This window comes from Spea bombifrons, chromosome 4, assembly GCF_027358695.1.
Source record: "Spea bombifrons isolate aSpeBom1 chromosome 4, aSpeBom1.2.pri, whole genome shotgun sequence".
Lineage (NCBI taxonomy): Eukaryota > Metazoa > Chordata > Amphibia > Anura > Pelobatidae > Spea > Spea bombifrons.
Genome location: NC_071090.1, coordinates 105,072,395 through 105,091,773, shown reverse-complemented (window position 1 = coordinate 105,091,773; position 19,379 = coordinate 105,072,395). Strand labels below are relative to the sequence as shown.

Genomic DNA, 19,379 nt, shown 5'->3' with positions numbered 1-19,379 from the left:
AACCCGCTCTTCGTTATGTCCCGTTTACTCGTTGTACAGCGCTGCAGAGTATGGTAGCGACATACAGTATAAATCATTATGTAAATAATACATACTCCTGCTGTACCATTTACCATAAGCCTCGTAGGACTTTTCGCCCATAGCTTTGCTGGGCACTCGTGGGTTAACTCGCTGATATAGCTGGGTGTATGTTTAGTTTAATGCCCCGGCGTGCTTATCACACAGCGGTAATCAGGATACACCCTCCGGCCCTCGGTATAATACTCCTACCTAGCGAGGATCTTCACGAGGACATTTTTTAAAAAAAAAAAATTAAATAAAAAAAGGCAATTTCTCCAAAAACCACTGTTTCTAAAATATGATTTTTTATTTTTTTATTTTTTTTTTTTTAAAGAGAAATGTCCATATTTACAGTCAGTCCGCGAGATGTAAAGGAACATCTCTTAAAGAGCGCGTTATCAGGAAGGAACCATCATGCACGGCCACGTTAACACGTCCCTCAAATCCAGCCGCCGCTGTCTCGTGAAAACCAGGACAGTTGGGTGGTATTGGTTAACCACAAGGTGCCTTAAGGCCGGGTCTACAGTGTGAAGATGGCGTAAGGGCGAATGATTAAATGTAAGCGGCCCCTCCGCTGGTCGGACTGTCCCGGTTCCCGTTCTATTCTCACACCGAGGATTCTATTAGGAAGTAAACGTCCCGGGCGTGATGGGAAGATATTCATTTAATACAAGCGGAAAAACTAGTCAGTGAAGAAAAGGTTAATGAGGCTTTATACATATGCCCCGACGCACAGCGCACCGACGTATGTCCTCGAACCCTTCCGCGTTCTCCGGTGTCAGAAGACGGGCTGGACTTTGATTCACTAAACAGCAGGAGCCGTGACTCAGACGTGTGCCGAGATCACCTGCGTGTGACGGCCCGAGCCCTGCCATCAAGGAAAATAATCATTACCAAACCCTTGCGTCACATCGGGCTCTTTGTTAATTAGATCCCGGCATTTAGACGGAAGGTTCTCCGGCACAGATATACTGAAAACAGCCGTCTCCGTCGGTCCGGTAACCGGCATCTCTCTCACCATTTACCGTAATAAATAACTCGCGTACTTTGAGCCGGCCCGCTACCAAGCATAGTTAATGCATGGAGGTTTCTACCTATTCATTACCCGGGGTCGGCCCTTCGTCACGGACAGTAACGCGCACAAATATCCCGATATAAAGATATGTAATCTTTAAAAGCCTCCCAAAGGGATCCCCCCAGACGAACATCCCTTAATTAATTTACAGACGACCGCGCTGGAGTATAAAACGGACGCAGGTTCAACTAATCCTATCGTAAAGAACAAATAACCGCGACGTTTACATAAACAGGATGCTCGGCAGACGATATCGGCCCCCGTAACCTATACGGTAATTACATTTCTGCCTCGTTGGCTTTAATTAGTATATAGCAGAACTCGCACGCAAGAGCTTACACAAGTGATTCCGTTACAAAGTTTCAATTATTAATCGCCATAGCAACGGAACGTTGCTACTCAGCGGACCATTCCACCAGTTGCCGTGGTAATAAGACCACTTCTACATAAGTCTCACTGATTATATATATATAATATATCAGGAAGTGATGCATCGAGGCCTTCGTCGTAGCAGCGGGACCACGCAGCTCTTCTTAATATTCATTGTCTGCTAGAATGAGTAACGCCGGAGTCCCACTATACAGAATGCTTTCAAAAAGAGGGAAATGTCATCGTACAATGAATGAAAGTAACAAAGGCACGCATTGTCCGGCCAGAATAGAATACTGCGAGCCGCGGACAAAGATTTCTACTCCAACCCCAAACACGTCTTTAAACGACAGACTAACGAGTGTTTACTACGAGCGACATTTCCTCGGTGACACGCACACACACGCACACACATACATACACACGCTTGTCACCGGGTGCAGCGCCTTATTAAATCAGTGATGTCATGTAGCGGAATCTATAGGCATTTCCGACAGGCTGACGGCTCACAAAAGCAATCCCCGAGGGTCTCTCCTGCTGATCGACACAGCAGAGCGAGTTATACCAACGATGAACAAACCCACGGCTCGATAAACACCACGGCAAAAATCCACAACCTTCTAACATGGGGAAAAAAACAGCTATAGTAAGCGATACGGCCTCACTTTTCTGTAAGCGAAGGAAGTTTTACTTTACGGATTGGAACAGCCTCTCAGCAGAAGTGGTAGAGGGTAATAAAGCGAGGGGATTTAAACATGCATGGGACAGGCATACGGCACCCGAATCTAAGACGAGACCGACGACTGATTAAGGCCTTTACAGCAGGAGAAACGGGCGACTAGACGGGCTTAAATAATTAAATGGCTGTTTGATCTGATTCTGTAACATTTATTAGAGTAGCCTCAGCTCACAATATCCTCAGGACGGGCTGAAGACCCAACCACCAGCGCCAAACGGCCTCCCCACGTGCTGGGTTTTGTATTTTTAATCTAAGTCTCACAGGGTGGAAAGTAATATTTTTCATATTTAAGCATTTAAAAAGACGTCGATTCAGTGGCACTAAAGCACAAAGCGACACCGCCATTCAATTCAGAAACCAGATTCCACTAATAACATAACATTAAAGAACAGAACACCTATTACAGCGGAAACAATTACCATACTTTGCCATGGGACCAAAATACCGAAATCTGGCCACAATAAACAGAATAATAATAAATTGCCGAAAAAATACATGCCGACGAGCGCTGACCCCCAGGGATGGGTGCATTTATCAGACCAATCAGTCGTTGGTCTCGTCTTAGATTCAGGAGCCGTATGCCTGTCCCATGCATGTTTAAATCCCCTCATCGGCATAAGCATTTTTATATATTACGTTTAATGACCATATCGTAACACAATTTATTGATTCTCCAACTCAATTCATTAAAACTATTACTTAATATCAAACATATTAAACAAGGCAATTAATTATTATTATTAGTTTATTGATTCATCCAATAGATCGGATTCTTCTGTACCGATATGTTTGAACATGTACTAACGTTACATTCAAACATTCAACCGTTTTCTTACTGTCAATTTTTCGTGAATGTTTATATTACCGACTACTAGGACGTTATGTCCGCCCGCAGTGCAGATTATTATTATTTATCGTTTTGCATAGCGCCATCATATTCCGCAGCGCTGCACAACGGCTATGCTGGTGGTTCTATACACAAAGGATGACGTCACAATCTCAAGCTCTGCAGGGTCTTGTGCCGGAAGGGAACGCAAACGGAGAGCAATCAGGTGCAAAGGGAGCTAAAGGGCTAAATTTGGTACAAAGGGCTAAATTTGGAGCAATCAGCAGAAACATTCCACTTAAACCGACGGAAAGAGCCGGCGCCAGCTTTACGGCCATAGAGCCTCAGGATATAGATTTCTATTAGAGGATTGCAAAAAAAAAAAAATGTGTGCGCCGCTCGCTAATTAGTAACCAAAGAAACAACATAAAGACAATTAAAGGGGGAAACGCTGTAATAATGTATAGTGTTCAACAGATATATATATATATGTGCTACAGGTGCATCAAGGGTCTACCCTTATATATATATATATATATATATATATATACACACATATATATAGATCCAGGCTTCACCCAGCTCCAGACAAGCTGGTAACACAACTCCCGAGTCCTGACCTACCCATGTCACTTAGAAGAGTTCTACGCCCGTCGCGTTGTGTTGTGACGTCACTCATTGAACAGCCACGGCGAAACTACGGAAAGTGCGTAAAACACTTTGTGCATAGCAACAGCTAAAGTAGGACAAAAAGGCCAAAGGGGAAAAGTTTCAGTCAGAGCGAAGCACAGCTGCGGGTGTCCCTCGGTAAACACTTACCGGCCTACGAAGTTTTCGAGAACGGAGCTTTTGCCAGCGCTCTGTCCTCCCACCACTGCAATCTGCGGTAGGTCGAGGTTGCAGGACTGGCCTATCGAGCTGAAGGCATCCTGGAGTTTGTTGACGAGGGGAATGAGCTCCTCCATCCCCCGGTTCCCCATGTTTGCTGTCGGTCTCTGCTTCTCTCCGTTACCGCTCGGCTTCCTCTCCCATCCACTCAGCCCAACGGCCGCCACCCGCGCTCACGCATTGGCCGGTGGTCACGTCAATCTGTCAATATCACGTTCTGATTGGCTAAGAGGATCCATACGTCAACGATGAGGAAGGGCGGAGAAGCCAGGAGGCGGTCTTAAAAGGGAAGGGCAGTTCCTTCATCAATGATTGCTCGGCACTGTGATGTCACTCGACAGTCTGTGCTGCGTATTGGCTGAATTCTTATGTCTGACAAAGTGACGTTTGCTCCCGCCCCTCTGCTCGGAGTGTCTCCTAGACACCCGGAAGTTGCCCGGAGATGCTGTACAATTGTGCAGATGATGTAAATGTGATTGTTTACTTTCATGGTGATTTATCACAGTTGTATTTCCTGGCTGCAAGGGTTTATTCGGTTCCTAAACCATTCATTTAAAACACTATCCAATGGGTTTTGCCAAAAGGGGGGGGGGATACATTTCTAGATTAAATTGACCTTTTTATTGGCCCACTTTTCTTTACAGCGTTGCTTCTGTTCATTGAGGTTTGTGGGCATTTGTTTATGCGCAGCTCTCTTAAGTTCTGTCTACAGGATTTCAATGTGGTTGGACTTTGGGCCATCGCAGCACCTCGATTCCTTTCTTTTTCAGCCATTCTGTTGTGTATTCGCTGGTGTGTTGGGGTCATTGTACTGTTGCGTGTCCCAATTTCAGCCAAGCTTTAGCTGTTGGACAGATGGCCTCACATTAGACTCTAGGATACAGAGGAGTTTTGGTTGTTGCAAAACAAGCCCAAATCATCACCCCTCCGCCGCCGTGCCTGACAGTTGGTACGAGGTGTTTGTGCTGATATGCTGTGTTTGGTTTCCTCCAAACGGCGCTGCGCACTACGGCCAAACATCTCCACTTTGGTCTCATCTGTCCAAAGGACATCGCTCCAGAAGTCTTGTGGTTTGTTCAGATGCAACTTTCCAAACCTAACATGTTCTTTTTAGAGAGAAGAGCCTTTCTCCTGGCAACTCTTCCAAGCAAACCCTACTTGTTCAGTTTTCATTTTTTTCCACTATCGAATAATCTTTCTCGTTTTAGAATGATGGATAAATTATTTGGAAATGGCCTTATAACCCTTCCCAGATGGGTGGGAAGCAACAATTGCTTCTCTGAGATCATTGCTGATGTCTTTCCTCCTTGGCATTGTGTTACCACACACCTGAATGCTCCAGATCAACAAACTGCTAACACTTAATCAAAGGCATTTGGCAGCACCTGTTTGATACTTAGCACCTTAATTCCTATGGAAGCAGTAAGGGTGTACTTAGTTTTTCACACATGGCTTCTCCATTTTACCTTTATTTTTGTTGAATAAATTATGACAGTGTAATATGTCATGTGTTGTTTTGTAAATCCAAATCAAAATAATAAACCAGTTTCACAAAAGTATCACATGATACAAACTAAATTAAATTAAATTAATTTGTATCATATAGTGTATAGGGTATATATCAAAATTCTAGTTATTGAAAATATTTGCCTCTGTAAATATGCAACCACGTTCACATTGATGAAACTACAGTTACCAAAGAGTGGCTAAGAGTCGTGTGCTACTAATGTGACAGATGTAGACAACATTGTATTAATTGTATTTATTTAACAAGTCACCCTTGTCCACCTGCATCAATCAGTTAGATAGTTAAGCACACAGGACCGTGATGTTTCAAATTTACTTTTCCCACATTTTGTGTTTTGCAAATAGCATTGTTTGAAAAGTATGAAACTCTTGCTCCGCTGTGATTTTGCACAAATAGACGACTTTTCCATGTTTTACTTTCCTGTTGCACTTCCAAAACAAAACACTTAAGCAAAAACCTCCTGTAAAGTGAAATGGTATGCGTGAGAAATGAAGTTGAAGGCACGCAACTGACAGACCTGTGTTCTGCACCGCCGTACCAGTGGCCCTGGCACTTTAATGCGGGTACAGCGGGTGCAGTAGCTGCATATCGCACATGGAGTGTTTACCTCAAACATATGGAGCGTCACTAGTGCAGCTGGTGTAGGGACATGGGGTGACAGAAGGGCAGCAGGGTTATACATGTTTTCTCCTCCATGCTGAGGTTATGGGTGAGCAGCACATATCATCTCACAATTAGGCAGCTCTTAGGAAGATGCGAGTAAAGTGGATTGGACCACATGCAGGCACAGAGGTAAAAATGGGTGAAAACAGTTAGGGATGGGGACTTTGTGGGATTTTGTTGTGAGGCACATATACTACATCTAGTGGTGAGGGCAGCTATTGAAACTGACGGGCAGTGTAGGCTGTCACCAGGCACTTTCACCGCAGGTTGAAGGCAAGCCAGAAGCTGAAGGCGGAGCAGGAGACGGCAGGTCTACCAGACCACTGTCTAGATTAGGATGTAGTCACCCATTGGAACTTCACCTTGGACATGATGGAGCAAATCCTAGAGCAGCAGCAGGCTCTTTACTCCATGTCCTCTGAACAGTGGGGGAGTGGGCATTAATACGGCAGGTGGTGGCAGTCCGGAAGGCATTCAGGGAGGTGACTGATAATTTAAGCCAGAGCACTGCCACTTTGGGCAAGGTCATCCCCTACTTACCTACCTTTTACGAAAAGTCCATGACTTCCTAGAACAAAACGAGGTCTTTTTGGGCAGATTACACTTGGAGGTTGAAACGATCAGAAGGCTGGTAGAGGAGCTAACAGGACGCATGGAAGCCATCATGGACACCTCAAAGGTTAAGGGCAAGTTGGCCCTTAAAAATAATTTTAAAATTTGCAGCACAAAAGCACATGCTCATCGAAGGAGAGATACAGGAGTTGGAGGGTGACGCCACCATATTAAATTCCCATTCCCTTGCACCAATGCAGAGCAGAAGCACTAGATCCACCAGCGCATCAATCATTTTGGCCGAGGCCCTTGATACTTTGGTGGGTACCGGACAAGCTTCCCAAAGTCAGACTAGCACCTCTGAAGTGGTCGAAGCTTACTTTAAAGAGCTGCCACTACCTCCTAATACTGACCCTCTAAGTTATTGGGACCAGGAAGCTACCTGGCCAAGCCTCTCCTTAGTTGCCCAGCAGCTGCTTTCATGTCTCTCCAAAGCAAGAGGCTTTTCTCTGTGACAGACAACAAACCCTCATAGAAAACCGCTCTCCCCACACCTGACGGAGCAGATGGCTTTCTTAAAAACTTCAAATGAGGTTACCCAGTGGTCAATTTCCTAGTGCTTCTGCTTTATCTCCTTACTTTCTCTGAGGAAACCGTTGCTTTGGTTTTACAAATATTGGGGCAATTCAGTCATGCGCCACGGGGCTGCATGTACCTATCATCTGCCGGTTCCTGCCCAGGCGACATGCCTTATTACTGCTGCCCCTCTGTCTCCTTCCTTAATTCCAGGGGATCATTTGCATTTTTTATATATTTTCAAATATTGTACAAAGTGGCTGTAAGTATCTGTCCAGAAATCTTCCGGCTATGTGCCAGAAGCACGACAGCTAAAGAAAAAGACAACCCTTCTTTGCATCACTGCACAGTAGGGACAATGAAAACTTGCCCCCGGGGCACCTGCCGAGCCGGACTGGGGGAGAGGGAACCAAGGTGCGGTCGTGACAGTCAGTAAGGTAGTGTGCAGAGTACCATGCAGGGAACAGAGAATTAGGCTGGACAGAGTATGGGGCAGAGCTTCTTCACTGCTCAGTCCTGCTAGGCTATATTATTGCTATCGATTTATGAGAATGGGGGGGGCACAGAATATTCTTGCCTGGGGCTGCCACTTGGACTTGAAATCCCCAGTCCACTGTAAGTGTTATTATTGTTAAGTGGAGCACACTCACAGAGCTGGGCCATCAAGTGCTGTATTGACTCATTACAAAGTTCTAAACTAAAGTCCACTATCCGGGAGCTTGATGGATGAATCTGGTTTGGGGGAACCAGGTGAATATTACATACTGGAATGTATAGTGTCTAGTTTCCAATGATAACGCTATCATTAGACTGCACCAGAAGCCAGTAAGAAAGACAAGCTGCTCATGGTTAAAACCCAGGCCACCGGGGTGAAGTCAAGAAATCCTAACCGCTAGACATTATGGGAACTTGCATGGAAAGCAGTGCTATGAATGGGGGGGGGGTGTAGTTCAAATAGCAAGACCAGCTTGCCGTTTTGCCAATGAAGCGCCATCCTTTCCCTTATGGCTTTGGCGCACGAGGAGTTCACATTCTAACTGAGGGCTTTTATTTGGAGAGAAAAAGCGACCAGCTAACGACTTTCCACACAAAATACATAGCATGAGAAGGGTTGTAAATAGTCATGGTGGCTAAAGGCAGTCTCAGCTAAAGTGCCCAAGGATACAATTAGCCTTTAGACTTGTGTCACCTGTCTTCTACATAAGCCAATGGAAAAAATGGCCAATGTGCGTCACTCTACCACATTGAAGAAGCACCGGTTCTCCGGGTCGAAAACGGAGTCCTCATAACACGCCCCACTCTCCGCCCATTTCACCCATTTTTAACCCCTTGATGACAAAGCCCGTACATACGGGCTCAAAATGCATTGTTTTCAATGGGTTTAGGGACCGCCCATTGTCCTTGAAAAAAAAAATGTTATTGCATCTTCTTCGGTGTGTACCCTGAAATGACTAAAATTATACTCGTAAATTCTAAAGCACAGATAAATGGCGGTAAAACAACATTTGCCTAGCCTTGCACCATCTGAAAAAACAATTGCAGGCTTTAGTTACCGTTTGAATAGTATCCTCTAATGTGCGCGTTATCGATAAAGTTGTACTAAAAAAAAAAAGTTCCCATCGCTATTTGCTGTTGCTATGGATGTGGAACGCACAGTCACTTCCGTTTGTCAAAGCAAAGATGGCGGCGCCCAAGGGACATGCATTGCTGCACCGGGTTCTGGCGGAGTGCCCAGTGACCAAAGCAAGGGCTTGCGAGTTAAAATTGCCCCATGGGCCGGTTAGCACCCCGGTGTTCATGCCCGTGGGGACCCAGGGCACCATGAAGGGAGTGACAGCCGACCAGCTGCGGGATCTGGGCTGTGAGATTTGCTTGGGAAACACCTATCACCTCGGGATGAGGCCGGTGAGGAGGTTGGGGTATAACAAATGAATGATAGGTATTGCGTATAAGGTCTGACGTAATATTATAAGAAGGGTACGAAATCAAAATGCTGAAGACAAGCAAAATAGGCATTGTGGAGTAATGGGGTGTAACATGTGTGTGCAGATTAACATCAATGTATGTTATGATTTATATGTGTAGCTTTGGCAAGTCTGTCTTTTACAGCAACCCACCTGGGCCAAAAAAGTTTTTGGGACATAAAATCGTTTGATCTGAAGAAGAAACCTCTGATGTCCCAAAAAGCCACCGTGGCTTTAATTTTTTTTCTCTGTGGAGCCCAATGAAAAGTATGAGCTTAAAATAAAGTCTCCATCTATACACATGCTGCTCCTTATTAGCAGCCAACCTGAAAACATCACCCCATAGATTGTGGGATCTCGGCATCGGAAAAAGCACGCTAGTGGAAATATATAATAGTTGCATGACTGTGGCGCGTCGCAGAGATGTAGATTGTTAATGATAATTTTGTGCTTTGTCATAATTACTTAAGTATCATGTGTGCAGTAAAGTTATATATTGGTGTTATGGTGCAACCTTCATATCTCTCTTTATGAATGATGATTGAGAAAGTAATTAGAGACAACACAGAAACCCTTCACTGTCCACTATTAAGAATTAGTCTATGTCTGTGGTATAAATAACACGGTCGTATTGAACAAATATTGTAATAAGATGGACTAAACAGATGCAACAAGCTGTTTTAACTGCTTAGATCCTTAGGTGTACTAGGACTACATTTTGGTGGGAAGCAGTTGGGGGGTATGGGAACAAAAAATGATTTTGCTTAAAGTGAATATGTATAATGTAATTGATTAGAATGGTCTCGTGTTTCATAGGGTCCTGCAATTATGAAGAAGGCGAATGGCTTGCATGGTTTTATGAACTGGAACAGAAACCTTCTTACCGTAAGTTTGCAGGGGGATACAGAAGCTGAAATTCTGATTAAACACCTAGATTTTGCTATGTATATAATATATATATATATATATATAATATATATATATAATATATGTTTGTGGTGGCCTTTTGAAGATAGATTAGGCTCAGTTACTGTTGGGTTTGTATCCAATGTACAGAGACCTCCTGACTGCAGCTTTTCAGGTGGTATAAGTATTTATTTATTCCTTTGCAGGATAGTGGTGGGTTTCAGATGGTCTCCCTGGTGGAACTTTCTGAAGTCACAGAGGAAGGGGTACATTTCAAGTCCCCGTACGATGGAGAAGAAATCCTTCTTACACCAGAAAAGTCAATTGAGATTCAGAACGCTCTGGGTAAGCAATGCCGCCGTTTGCGCAGACACCTTTTTTACGACATGTTAAATGTGTAGTGTTCAGAGCATCCATTAACAAAGTACATGATCAATTCCTAAACACAGTTTAAAACACACCTTAAAAACAGCTCGATCTATTTAACGGACAAGTCACATGGGAAACAATTCTCCTTGAACCTAAATGTCTGTGCTGTATACAGTAATGTAGGTTAGTACTGACAAAAAATGTGGTTTCATCTAATTAAAATAAACCTCTTCTAGCTGCACAATTGGAGGCCACCATTGCTGTCAGTCATGAGATATTTTGGGTGACTTTCCCTGCTCAAGTACCATTCTGTTGGTGATACCATGTTAATGGCAATGCTTATCAAGTTCCTTCCTCCATAGACTTCCATTAGGCCGACTTTTGAGATGGGAGGTTAAAGGTGAACCATTCTACTGTTTATCTAAGGCAGTATGATAAGTGGGTCACTATATTTTTGAAAACTTAACTTTTACTACTAGTATCGGATTAAAAGTAACTGCATAACTCCCTGGAACCCCAGATCATTTTATTTGTGTAGACATTTCATTGCTATGGGCTGCCTTGGCTGTAATGCACTTCTCTTGTTTGTTTCACCCCTTTAATCCCTTTACAGGTTCTGATATCATGATGCAGCTGGATGATGTGGTGAGCAGTACAATTAGCGGCCCTCGGGTGGAGGAAGCCATGCACAGGTCAGGATCCCTGTTCTCCGTGTGTTGCTATATTCCTAGTCCTCTCCCTTCGGTTTCATGTCTCACTTGACTGTCCTTTTAATTCATGCCATTTCCGTGCCTTCGCTCACTCCTGTCTCCTGTCTTGGGTTAGGTCAGTCCGTTGGTTGGATCGCTGCATTGCAGCAAATAAGAACCCAGAGAAGCAAAACCTGTTCGCCATTATTCAGGGGGGACTGGACCCCGAGCTGCGAGAGAAGTGTTTGCAAGGTACGTCCGATGCTTCGTGTTCTGTAGAAAAGATAAACGTAGAAGTACAATGAAGGTGCTCTTCCATTTAGGCAAAAGTTATACTCTCGGCCAAGGTGAACAAAATACATCTTTAAACATCTTCATATTATCTTATTCTTCTTCCAAAGTTTTACCAACATAAAAAACCACAAAAACATTAAAGAAGCTTTTACAGTTTCTTTGACGTCGACCCTAGTGGTTACTTTAGTATCTTTCTAATGGGGGCTCATGTGAAACATTAAGCATGTTTCAGTTACAACAATGCACATCAAGTATATAAGTATTACCGTATTTGAATTTAATGTGGGGAAAAAAAGAGAGCCTGAATATAAGACTACCCTATAAGAAAAAAGTTTTACTTGTAAATATTAACACATAAATATGCTTTATACCCCCCTATATGCCACTCTGACCCCCAGATATCCCTTATGCCCCCCTATATGCCACTCTGCCCCAGATATCCCTTTTAACCCCCTATATGCCACTCTGCCTCCAGAAAACTATTACACCCCCCCATGCCACTCTTACTTACCCCCCCATGCCCCGACTTTCCGATGCATTCCTAGACTTGTCCCCCATGCTTCAGACTCCCTGGTGTCTAGTAGGTAAGTATCCTATATTCAAAAATAGTAAAGGAAAACGTAACTGCAACCAGCCTGTTGGAGACACAGGATGAATACGTTGAATAATTGTACTACTCGGCAGGAAATGAGGAAATGATGTGCTTTAGATGTGTCAGTAGATTCAGATTTGCTTTCGAAATCGATGTCTTAATGTTTTTTTCCCCTCTCGCTTTTGACATACGTGTTGATTTGTACCGAGTGTTTCTCGCAATCAATTTGGAGCAAGAAAGACAGTTCTAAGATTGGTTTTGCTTAAGCTACAACAAATCCTTACAAAAGGAGACGTGCCTTTCCGCATTATAATTTAGCTCGTCTTCCCCGGCGTGGGAATGGAAGGGCCGTTTATTTACAGAGCGTAAAACAGATTAACCTTCCTGCGTTTCTCATCTGTTGAGCTGTCTTCTGTAGACAACTTCAGTAGACAACTTCAGTAGAGAAAGCCCTCTGATACTGAACGTGTGCGGAACGTGAGCAGCGAAATGTCAGAAATGTTCAATTTGGCATTTTTAATGAAGCCTGATAGAAGAACAGAGGTTCTCCGAAATTGTTTTTCAACTTTTTTTTTTTCCTAGCAACTACTGAACAACTACTGAGACCCAAAACGTTGGTTTTTCATTCCGTTATTAGGACCTGTTCTTAATTGATATCAACTTTGCCACTGGGAATCCTTGATGCTTTTGTCTGAAAAAATCATTTTAAGATTTTGCTCCCACAGAGATGACCAAACGGGACGTTGCTGGATTCGCTGTTGGTGGTCTAAGTGGAGGAGAGGAGAAAGACCACTTTTGGAAGATGGTGACCCTCAGCACAGATCACTTACCCCGGGACAAACCTCGTTATCTCATGGGAGTTGGGTGAGGAGAGATTCCACCAAGACATGTCATACACTCTGTGACTTATTTTCATTTCTTTAGCTGGTCTGTATTATATATATATATATATATATATATATATATATATATATATATATATATATATATATATATATATATATATATAAAACAATAGTACATAACTCCTCTCCTTGCTCATTTCCTCATAGCTTTGTCTTCTTTTTCCTTAAACCACTTTTTATTTTGCCTTACAGATATGCAACAGACCTTGTGGTGTGCGTCGCTCTAGGTTGTGACATGTTTGATTGCGTTTTCCCCACGCGGACAGCTGTAAGTTCACATAAGCCCCTGCGCTGCCATCTTATTCGTCTTCTTTCAACCTCCTAGCTATTATGTTGTAAATGTACATTATATTTAATACTGTCAAGTTTCCTGAGTACATTGTGATTGATCCCTGACTTCACTATGCGTTATATAAGGGTGGCTCTGGCAAATTTCTCTGCAAAAAAGGGATTAACCGGCATAATGTATAATTCACTAAGGAGACGTTCAAGGAAAGCCGCTGATTTACATATACTTTATACAATCTTTGGAGCAGAACATAGCTGGGGTTGGACCTTAATAAAGTAAAGTGAAGTCGGTAAGATGAAACTGAAACAGACTGCCTGTTTAGTGAATAATACCCATATATTTCATTGTTATCTGATGACCATAGGCTGGCTGACAGCTTCTGAGAGCTGGATCTGAGCAAACAGAATTTTTTTCTTTTTTTCTTCTAGTTGCCGCTGTTCCATATTAATATTTTTTCAAATTTTTGTAGTGGAAAATATGAGGGTTTGCAGGCTATTAGCGCCACCTGCTGGTCGAACGCCTGCTGCATTTGTGCGTTTGGCCGGTCTTTTTCCTTTGCCTTGTCTCCCTAGTATGTGGCAAATTCGTTTTTTAATCCTTAATTTTCACATCTGCGTGTTTTTGGTACATTTATATATGTGTTGCGTATTATATATATTCATGGGTTCATATAGGTATTGTGTGATTTTCTTTTTTGCAACTAAGAAGAAGCCTGCATAATATACAAACATGACATTTTTGTTCATAGTGGTTTTTCGGGTCTCATGTTACATCATCTGTGATACACCTTGAGTTTTTTTTTTGACTATTGGGACAGAGTGAGTTATTTACTAAACCTTGCACCGGTAGTCTGCCTTAAGGACAGGGTTGAGAACCATTGACGTAATCACTGCTACCGTTCTTCGATACGGTGACATATTAGAAATACATCTTGTGACGCCAAGGGAGCACACACCTGAACTTAATATTCTTATGATCGTGATTATTCCTCCCATAATAATACATAATATTGATTAGATGGACTTGTTTTGTCACCTTATGTGACGGGTCACATGCCATAATAAAATTGTTATACCAACAGCTGTAAAGGTGACAGATTTAAACTCTGCTGGCACGAGCTTGTCTAAATATTGATGATATATATGATGTTACGCTCAGCAAGAATAGAGAGACTAGCAGCGCTAATAGAGACTCAGGGCAATAAAAAGACCCCCTATAAATTATACCTGTAAAATAACCTCATTAGCATTCATGTAAAGAGCAAAGAATGTCACATGACTGACAAAAATGGCGGCCTCCAGGTCTGCAGATAAAATAATTTTATTAAATAAAACACTTAATAAATAAACCTCATCCCGTTCTGCCGACAGTAGCTCCTCTTACATGTTTAGTTATGCCACGCGACCGGTTAGCGGGGTTAAACGCCGCACCGGCGCAGGTGCCAGATGTCTGATACCCAGCAGAGATGGTTTTTTCCCCCCTCTGTTCTCGTCTTGTAGAACGATTCTTGCTCTGTGGGATATTAATCTCTACAGAGCGGCTTTTTCCTCATCATATTCAAGAGCGCGTCTTCCCAGCGTGGCCCCCGGATGTAAGGTTTTCCGGAGAATTACCGCTGTTCGGAGCGTTTACCTGCGGACGGCCGTGTTAATCCTCTCTGTTTTGTGTCTATTCCACGGCCGGCGATTCGATCTTCTGCCGTATATTTCGCTTCAGAGGCTATACGACTCCCGTCGCCTTCGTTTTCTGCCATATAAAAAATCTGTATGGTTAGTTTTCACCCTACAGCGATGGCAGAACAATTTGAATTATGTGAAAATGTATCTTTCAATATTTTAGTTTTTTTGTTTTAATATTTTTCATGACCTCATGATGGAACATTTTAGGCTCCAAAAGAACGTTCAGGGTTCCCAAAATTTTTATTTTTTAATGCACGTTGGGAGGGTGTTTTGCATGGATTCAGGTGTATTTTAGTGCATGCAAATTGGATGTTCTTTGGTTATCGGAGTTAAAAAATAAGTCCTCCCCTGGCAGCCTCTACTGTAATCCAGAAGCATTGCACATGCTCAGTAGCACTGCAATTGAAGTCTCTGAAGCAGCAGATGATTGGCGTGCAGATGATTGGCGTGCAGATGATTGGCGTGCAGATGATTGGCATGTGTTACTTCTGGATTTCAGTGGCAGCGGAGGTTCCATCAGCTGGAATGGGAGTTCTACTTAGCGTGTGGAAGAAGCATACTGCGGTATACTTCCTGCTTCCAGTAGAGGCGACAGGGGGAGGAGTTAAATTAAACAGAAGGGTTCCAATGCACCTATTTGCATGCAGTAAAATGTGTTGGAATTCATGAACATAGGGCTGGAGTGCTCTCCCCCCATCGCCTACCCTAATCCTAACTAGCATGCACCTGGCTTCTCCTTCCTGATTGGTCATTGATTTTTTTGTTCTATGTTTTGAATCTTTGTAGCTTGTCTCCCACCTTACTTTGGAGAGAGAGAGAAGTTTAGTTAGATTTATGACGCAGGCATAATGAGTTCCAGTCTGGTGCATTGGAAAGTTAATGACAAAATATTTTGTATTAAGTACAATTGTCATAAAGAAAAACTGTCTGGTTTTACTTTAAAGTTAAATAAATAAAATGAAATAACATTAATTAGCAAATATACAACTGCATTGCCTCTCCCAATCACATGCAACATACGTTCATTAATAATGGCGTCCTTTATTTATTGGTAAATAGCGATGTGACGTAATTCATAGCTGCGCAGGAGGTGGGCACGCGCCTCACCAGCTAGCACTTCATGCCCGGGGTCCTCGGCGCTTGCAGGAATGGGCCGTCGATTTCTGAAATGCTTGTGTCTTCCCAGAGGTTCGGATCAGCGCTGGTCCCGTGGGGCTCCCTACAGCTGAAGAACAAGATGTTCGCAAAAGACTTCCAGCCTATAGACAAGAACTGCAACTGCCCCACATGTCAGCGGTAAGAGAACGCAGGGCCCCGGAGACGCTACGCAGGGGTCGTTCATAAAAAGGGATTCTGGGGAAAAGGTGTTTTAAGTGTTTTTAACGCCATAGCAACCGTTATAAGAGTGTAGCGAGCAGAAACGTTCCGTTGGCTTCTATTGATTGCTTTGAAGCTATCTGCTGTAATCAATGCTAATAGACAACTGGAGCGTTTCTCCACTAAACGGTGATCTCGGAGAGTTTGCCAGAAGCGAAATGATTCTTATCCTTTTCTTTCCACAGATATTCCCGTGCCTACCTCAATGCCTTGTTTAAAAATGACACCGCGGGAATGCATCATATTACAATTCATAACATTGCCTATCAGGTAATTAAATACCCGCACCCTGTTAAAGGTGTTTGAAAGGAGCCGGATGATGTGTCTGGAATATGGGTGGCATGGTGACGCTTTCATTACATACACCTCTTCATGAAATAACGGATGATACTCACCTGGCTGGAATACAAAGTAGCTATGGGACAGGAGGGGGCTATGGGGCACGGCGCCTGCCCCTCCCCCCGCAGGGTAACACTGACAGGAGGGGGCTATGGGGCACGGCGCCTGCCCCTCCCCCCGCAGGGTAACACTGACAGGAGGGGGCTATGGGGCACGGAGTCTGCCCCTCCCACCGCAGGGTGACACAGACAGGAGGGGGCTATGGGGCACGGAGTCTGTCCCTCCCATTAATGTTTTTTCACTGCAGGGTAAAGCAAACAAGAGGGACTTCTGAACAGTTACTTTTGTAATAGTGACACGCTATCTATTTCTTTCCGTAGCTGAATTTGATGCGATGTGTGAGAGAGAGCATATTACAGGGCCGGTTCCCGCAGTTTGTCCAGGACTTCATGAAGACCATGTATGGCAGTAAAGAAAAATACCCCCAGTGGGCGGTGGAAGCTCTGGAGTCCGTTAATATCACGTTGGAGTGACACCCGCTCTTACTGAACACCCGCTAGCAAGCAGGAGACATCTTTCCGAAGTCCTCTCCCGATATCTGAACAAACGGCTCCTCTTCGCATCTCGCTGAACTGCATCTCTGTATCCACAGGGAGCGTCTCGGGGCATCTTCTCTAATGTCTCATCACAAAATGAAGATGGAAACATGTACGGCGGCTGTTAATGATATTTTATACTACAACTTTTTAAAAGTATATTATTTCCCATAATTTTTAACAATAAAAGTGGTGCTTTTATCTTTTTATTTTAAGACTTTGTTACATGCTGTGTGCTATTTATAAAATGAATGATCTACGCTAAGTATAGTATGCTAAAAGTACAACCTTACCGTGCGGAGCTTTGTATAGCTGAGAACCGGTGCCCACCTACAGACGCTGCCGTGTACAGCAAGTTTAAATTCCCTCACTGGGTTACTATGTACTGCTTCTGCTGGAAGGCCTTTTCATTTAACTACTACCCTCTCGCTGGAGCAATACTTCTCTCGTATTAACTAAGGCTCCAATCCTCAGAGTTACAGCATTAGGGAGAACATTGTGCTACAAGGTGCCAATGGTTACTATAAACGATTAAATGGCTGATATTAAAAAGCCCATCTGCTGGGAAATTACGAGGTCACGTAACAGACTCTGCAAAGGAGAGCTTGGCAGCCTACCAGTTGGGCAGCTCGGTATTGTACCTTCTGGTATAATAGAGTGCCTCAGTGTTAATCGCTCAGCTGGGCAGGCTGACTAATGAAAGTCCTTAGAGAAACAGACTTAATGACTATGTCCTTAAAGAATCAGCTCAGTGAGGTGTTTGAGCATGAAAGTCACCCAAAATATCACATGACTGCCATTATCTGCAGATAAAGGGAATTTATTAAGGCAACATTAGATAATTTAGTCAGTACTAATCTACATTACTGTATACTGCACCATATATCATGCTCAAGGAGAAAAAAATATATATATTACTTCCATGGAACATTCCCTTTAGTGTCCCGTTATTGTCTGTGTCCTCATGCATGACGGAACTGTCCATGGTACTTATCCTTCGCTCTGCCGTCCTGGTAATACTTTTGTCTTTGTCTGATAAGTTTAAATTTGTCGTCCGCCTCTGCAGTCCTTTCCCTGGTTTCTCGCTGCTCCCTACAAACCCATATGAAGGACAATTCCCAACGCTCATCTACAAATGGGTTAGAAAGTATCTCTCCGTATCTATATAATATAATATAATATAATTCTGTATCAACTGCATGTGGTCACCAATACTCAAGTTCCATTCATAGGTGGCTATAGTCAGGGGTATTACCAGCCATATCTCTGTTCAGTAAATTGGACCAGGGCTCACCATTTAAAGGCGGAAGGATTGTCCTCAGACATAACAACAGATTGATGCCCCCCCCATGCATTGTTCATTGGTGGGGCCGTATGGGATATTTTACAATGTATTCTATACATTTACTTATATGATCGCGCTATATGATGAGGTGCCCTGGTCACTTTAAGGCCAGCGGCTGCCTGATGACAGAAGCGCGAGTGACGGCTGGCCATGCGCAGCCACACGCTACATTTTTATGCTCACATACCGTATCCAGCCAGTGGCCGCGTGTGAGAATATGGACACGTGTTATGACATACTGGCACAGAAGAAGAAGAGGGCCCGGGTCTTGCAAGCTTACAATTTAATTGGATTTTGAAACGGAAGGCAATTTTCTTGAATGTTACCTTAAGGGGCCGTACGGCCGACGGTATTTAAAGAAAGAAAAATATGTATTCTTCCCTTAGGCTTTCCCCCTTTGAAGCTTTTTTCGGAGCCCCCCTCAGCTACATCAGCCCTGCCTCCACCTTTTTTTTGCTGCAGTGCCAGTGAGACATTAATAATACATTTCCGTGTATCTGTCGCAGTTTGAAATCTGTGCGTCTGCCTCAGGCGGTACACGGGGTCGTTAACCCTTTAGCCGCAACAAAGCCCTTTTGGACTCTCTTGCAGCTTCAATCAAGCCATTAATAAAATAAGCGAAAGTGTTTTTTTGTGGCATTACAGGAAGAGGGCGCCTGGAACGCTCCCTTTCCAAGAAGCCTTCTGCAGATGTCTGAAGCTGCTGCGGAACGCAGGAACGGCAAACATAGCTATGCATGCAGCAGGTTCCAGATCCAT

The 19,379-nt window shown here is 43.5% G+C and overlaps 2 protein-coding genes across 8 annotated transcripts in view; one reads left to right on the top strand and one right to left on the bottom strand.

Annotated features, from left to right (window-relative positions):
- The window catches only part of DNM2 (dynamin 2), a 35,206-nt gene extending 31,093 nt beyond the window's left edge, over positions 1–4,113 (bottom strand). For all 7 annotated transcript variants that reach the window (XM_053464831.1, XM_053464833.1, XM_053464834.1 and 4 more), the window contains exon 1: positions 3,889–4,113. In XM_053464831.1, the coding sequence (XP_053320806.1) occupies positions 3,889–4,049 (161 nt within the window). In that variant the 5' untranslated portion in view covers positions 4,050–4,113. The remainder of the gene's footprint in view (positions 1–3,888) is intronic.
- A 4,843-nt stretch (positions 4,114–8,956) lies between these two features.
- QTRT1 (queuine tRNA-ribosyltransferase catalytic subunit 1) lies at positions 8,957–17,490 on the top strand. The gene is made up of 10 exons (XM_053464853.1): positions 8,957–9,181; positions 10,057–10,125; positions 10,353–10,491; positions 11,129–11,207; positions 11,341–11,456; positions 12,816–12,954; positions 13,188–13,263; positions 16,150–16,259; positions 16,526–16,610; positions 17,060–17,490. Exons 1-10 carry the CDS (start codon positions 8,957–8,959, stop codon positions 17,210–17,212), a joined length of 1,191 nt encoding a protein of 396 aa, XP_053320828.1. The 3' UTR covers positions 17,213–17,490.
- The last annotated feature ends 1,889 nt before the right edge of the window (positions 17,491–19,379 follow it).

What these genes read in the sequence shown, in the direction of transcription:
- QTRT1 (XM_053464853.1), top strand. Translation starts at nt 8,957, where the DNA reads ATGGCGGCGCCCAAGGGACATGCATTGCTGCACCGGGTTCTGGCGGAG. An exon ending in ATCACCTCGGGATGAGGCCG is followed by an intron (nt 9,182 to 10,056) that starts GTGAGGAGGTTG and finishes CGTGTTTCATAG; the next exon opens with GGTCCTGCAATTATGAAGAA. An exon ending in TGAGATTCAGAACGCTCTGG is followed by an intron (nt 10,492 to 11,128) that starts GTAAGCAATGCC and finishes ATCCCTTTACAG; the next exon opens with GTTCTGATATCATGATGCAG.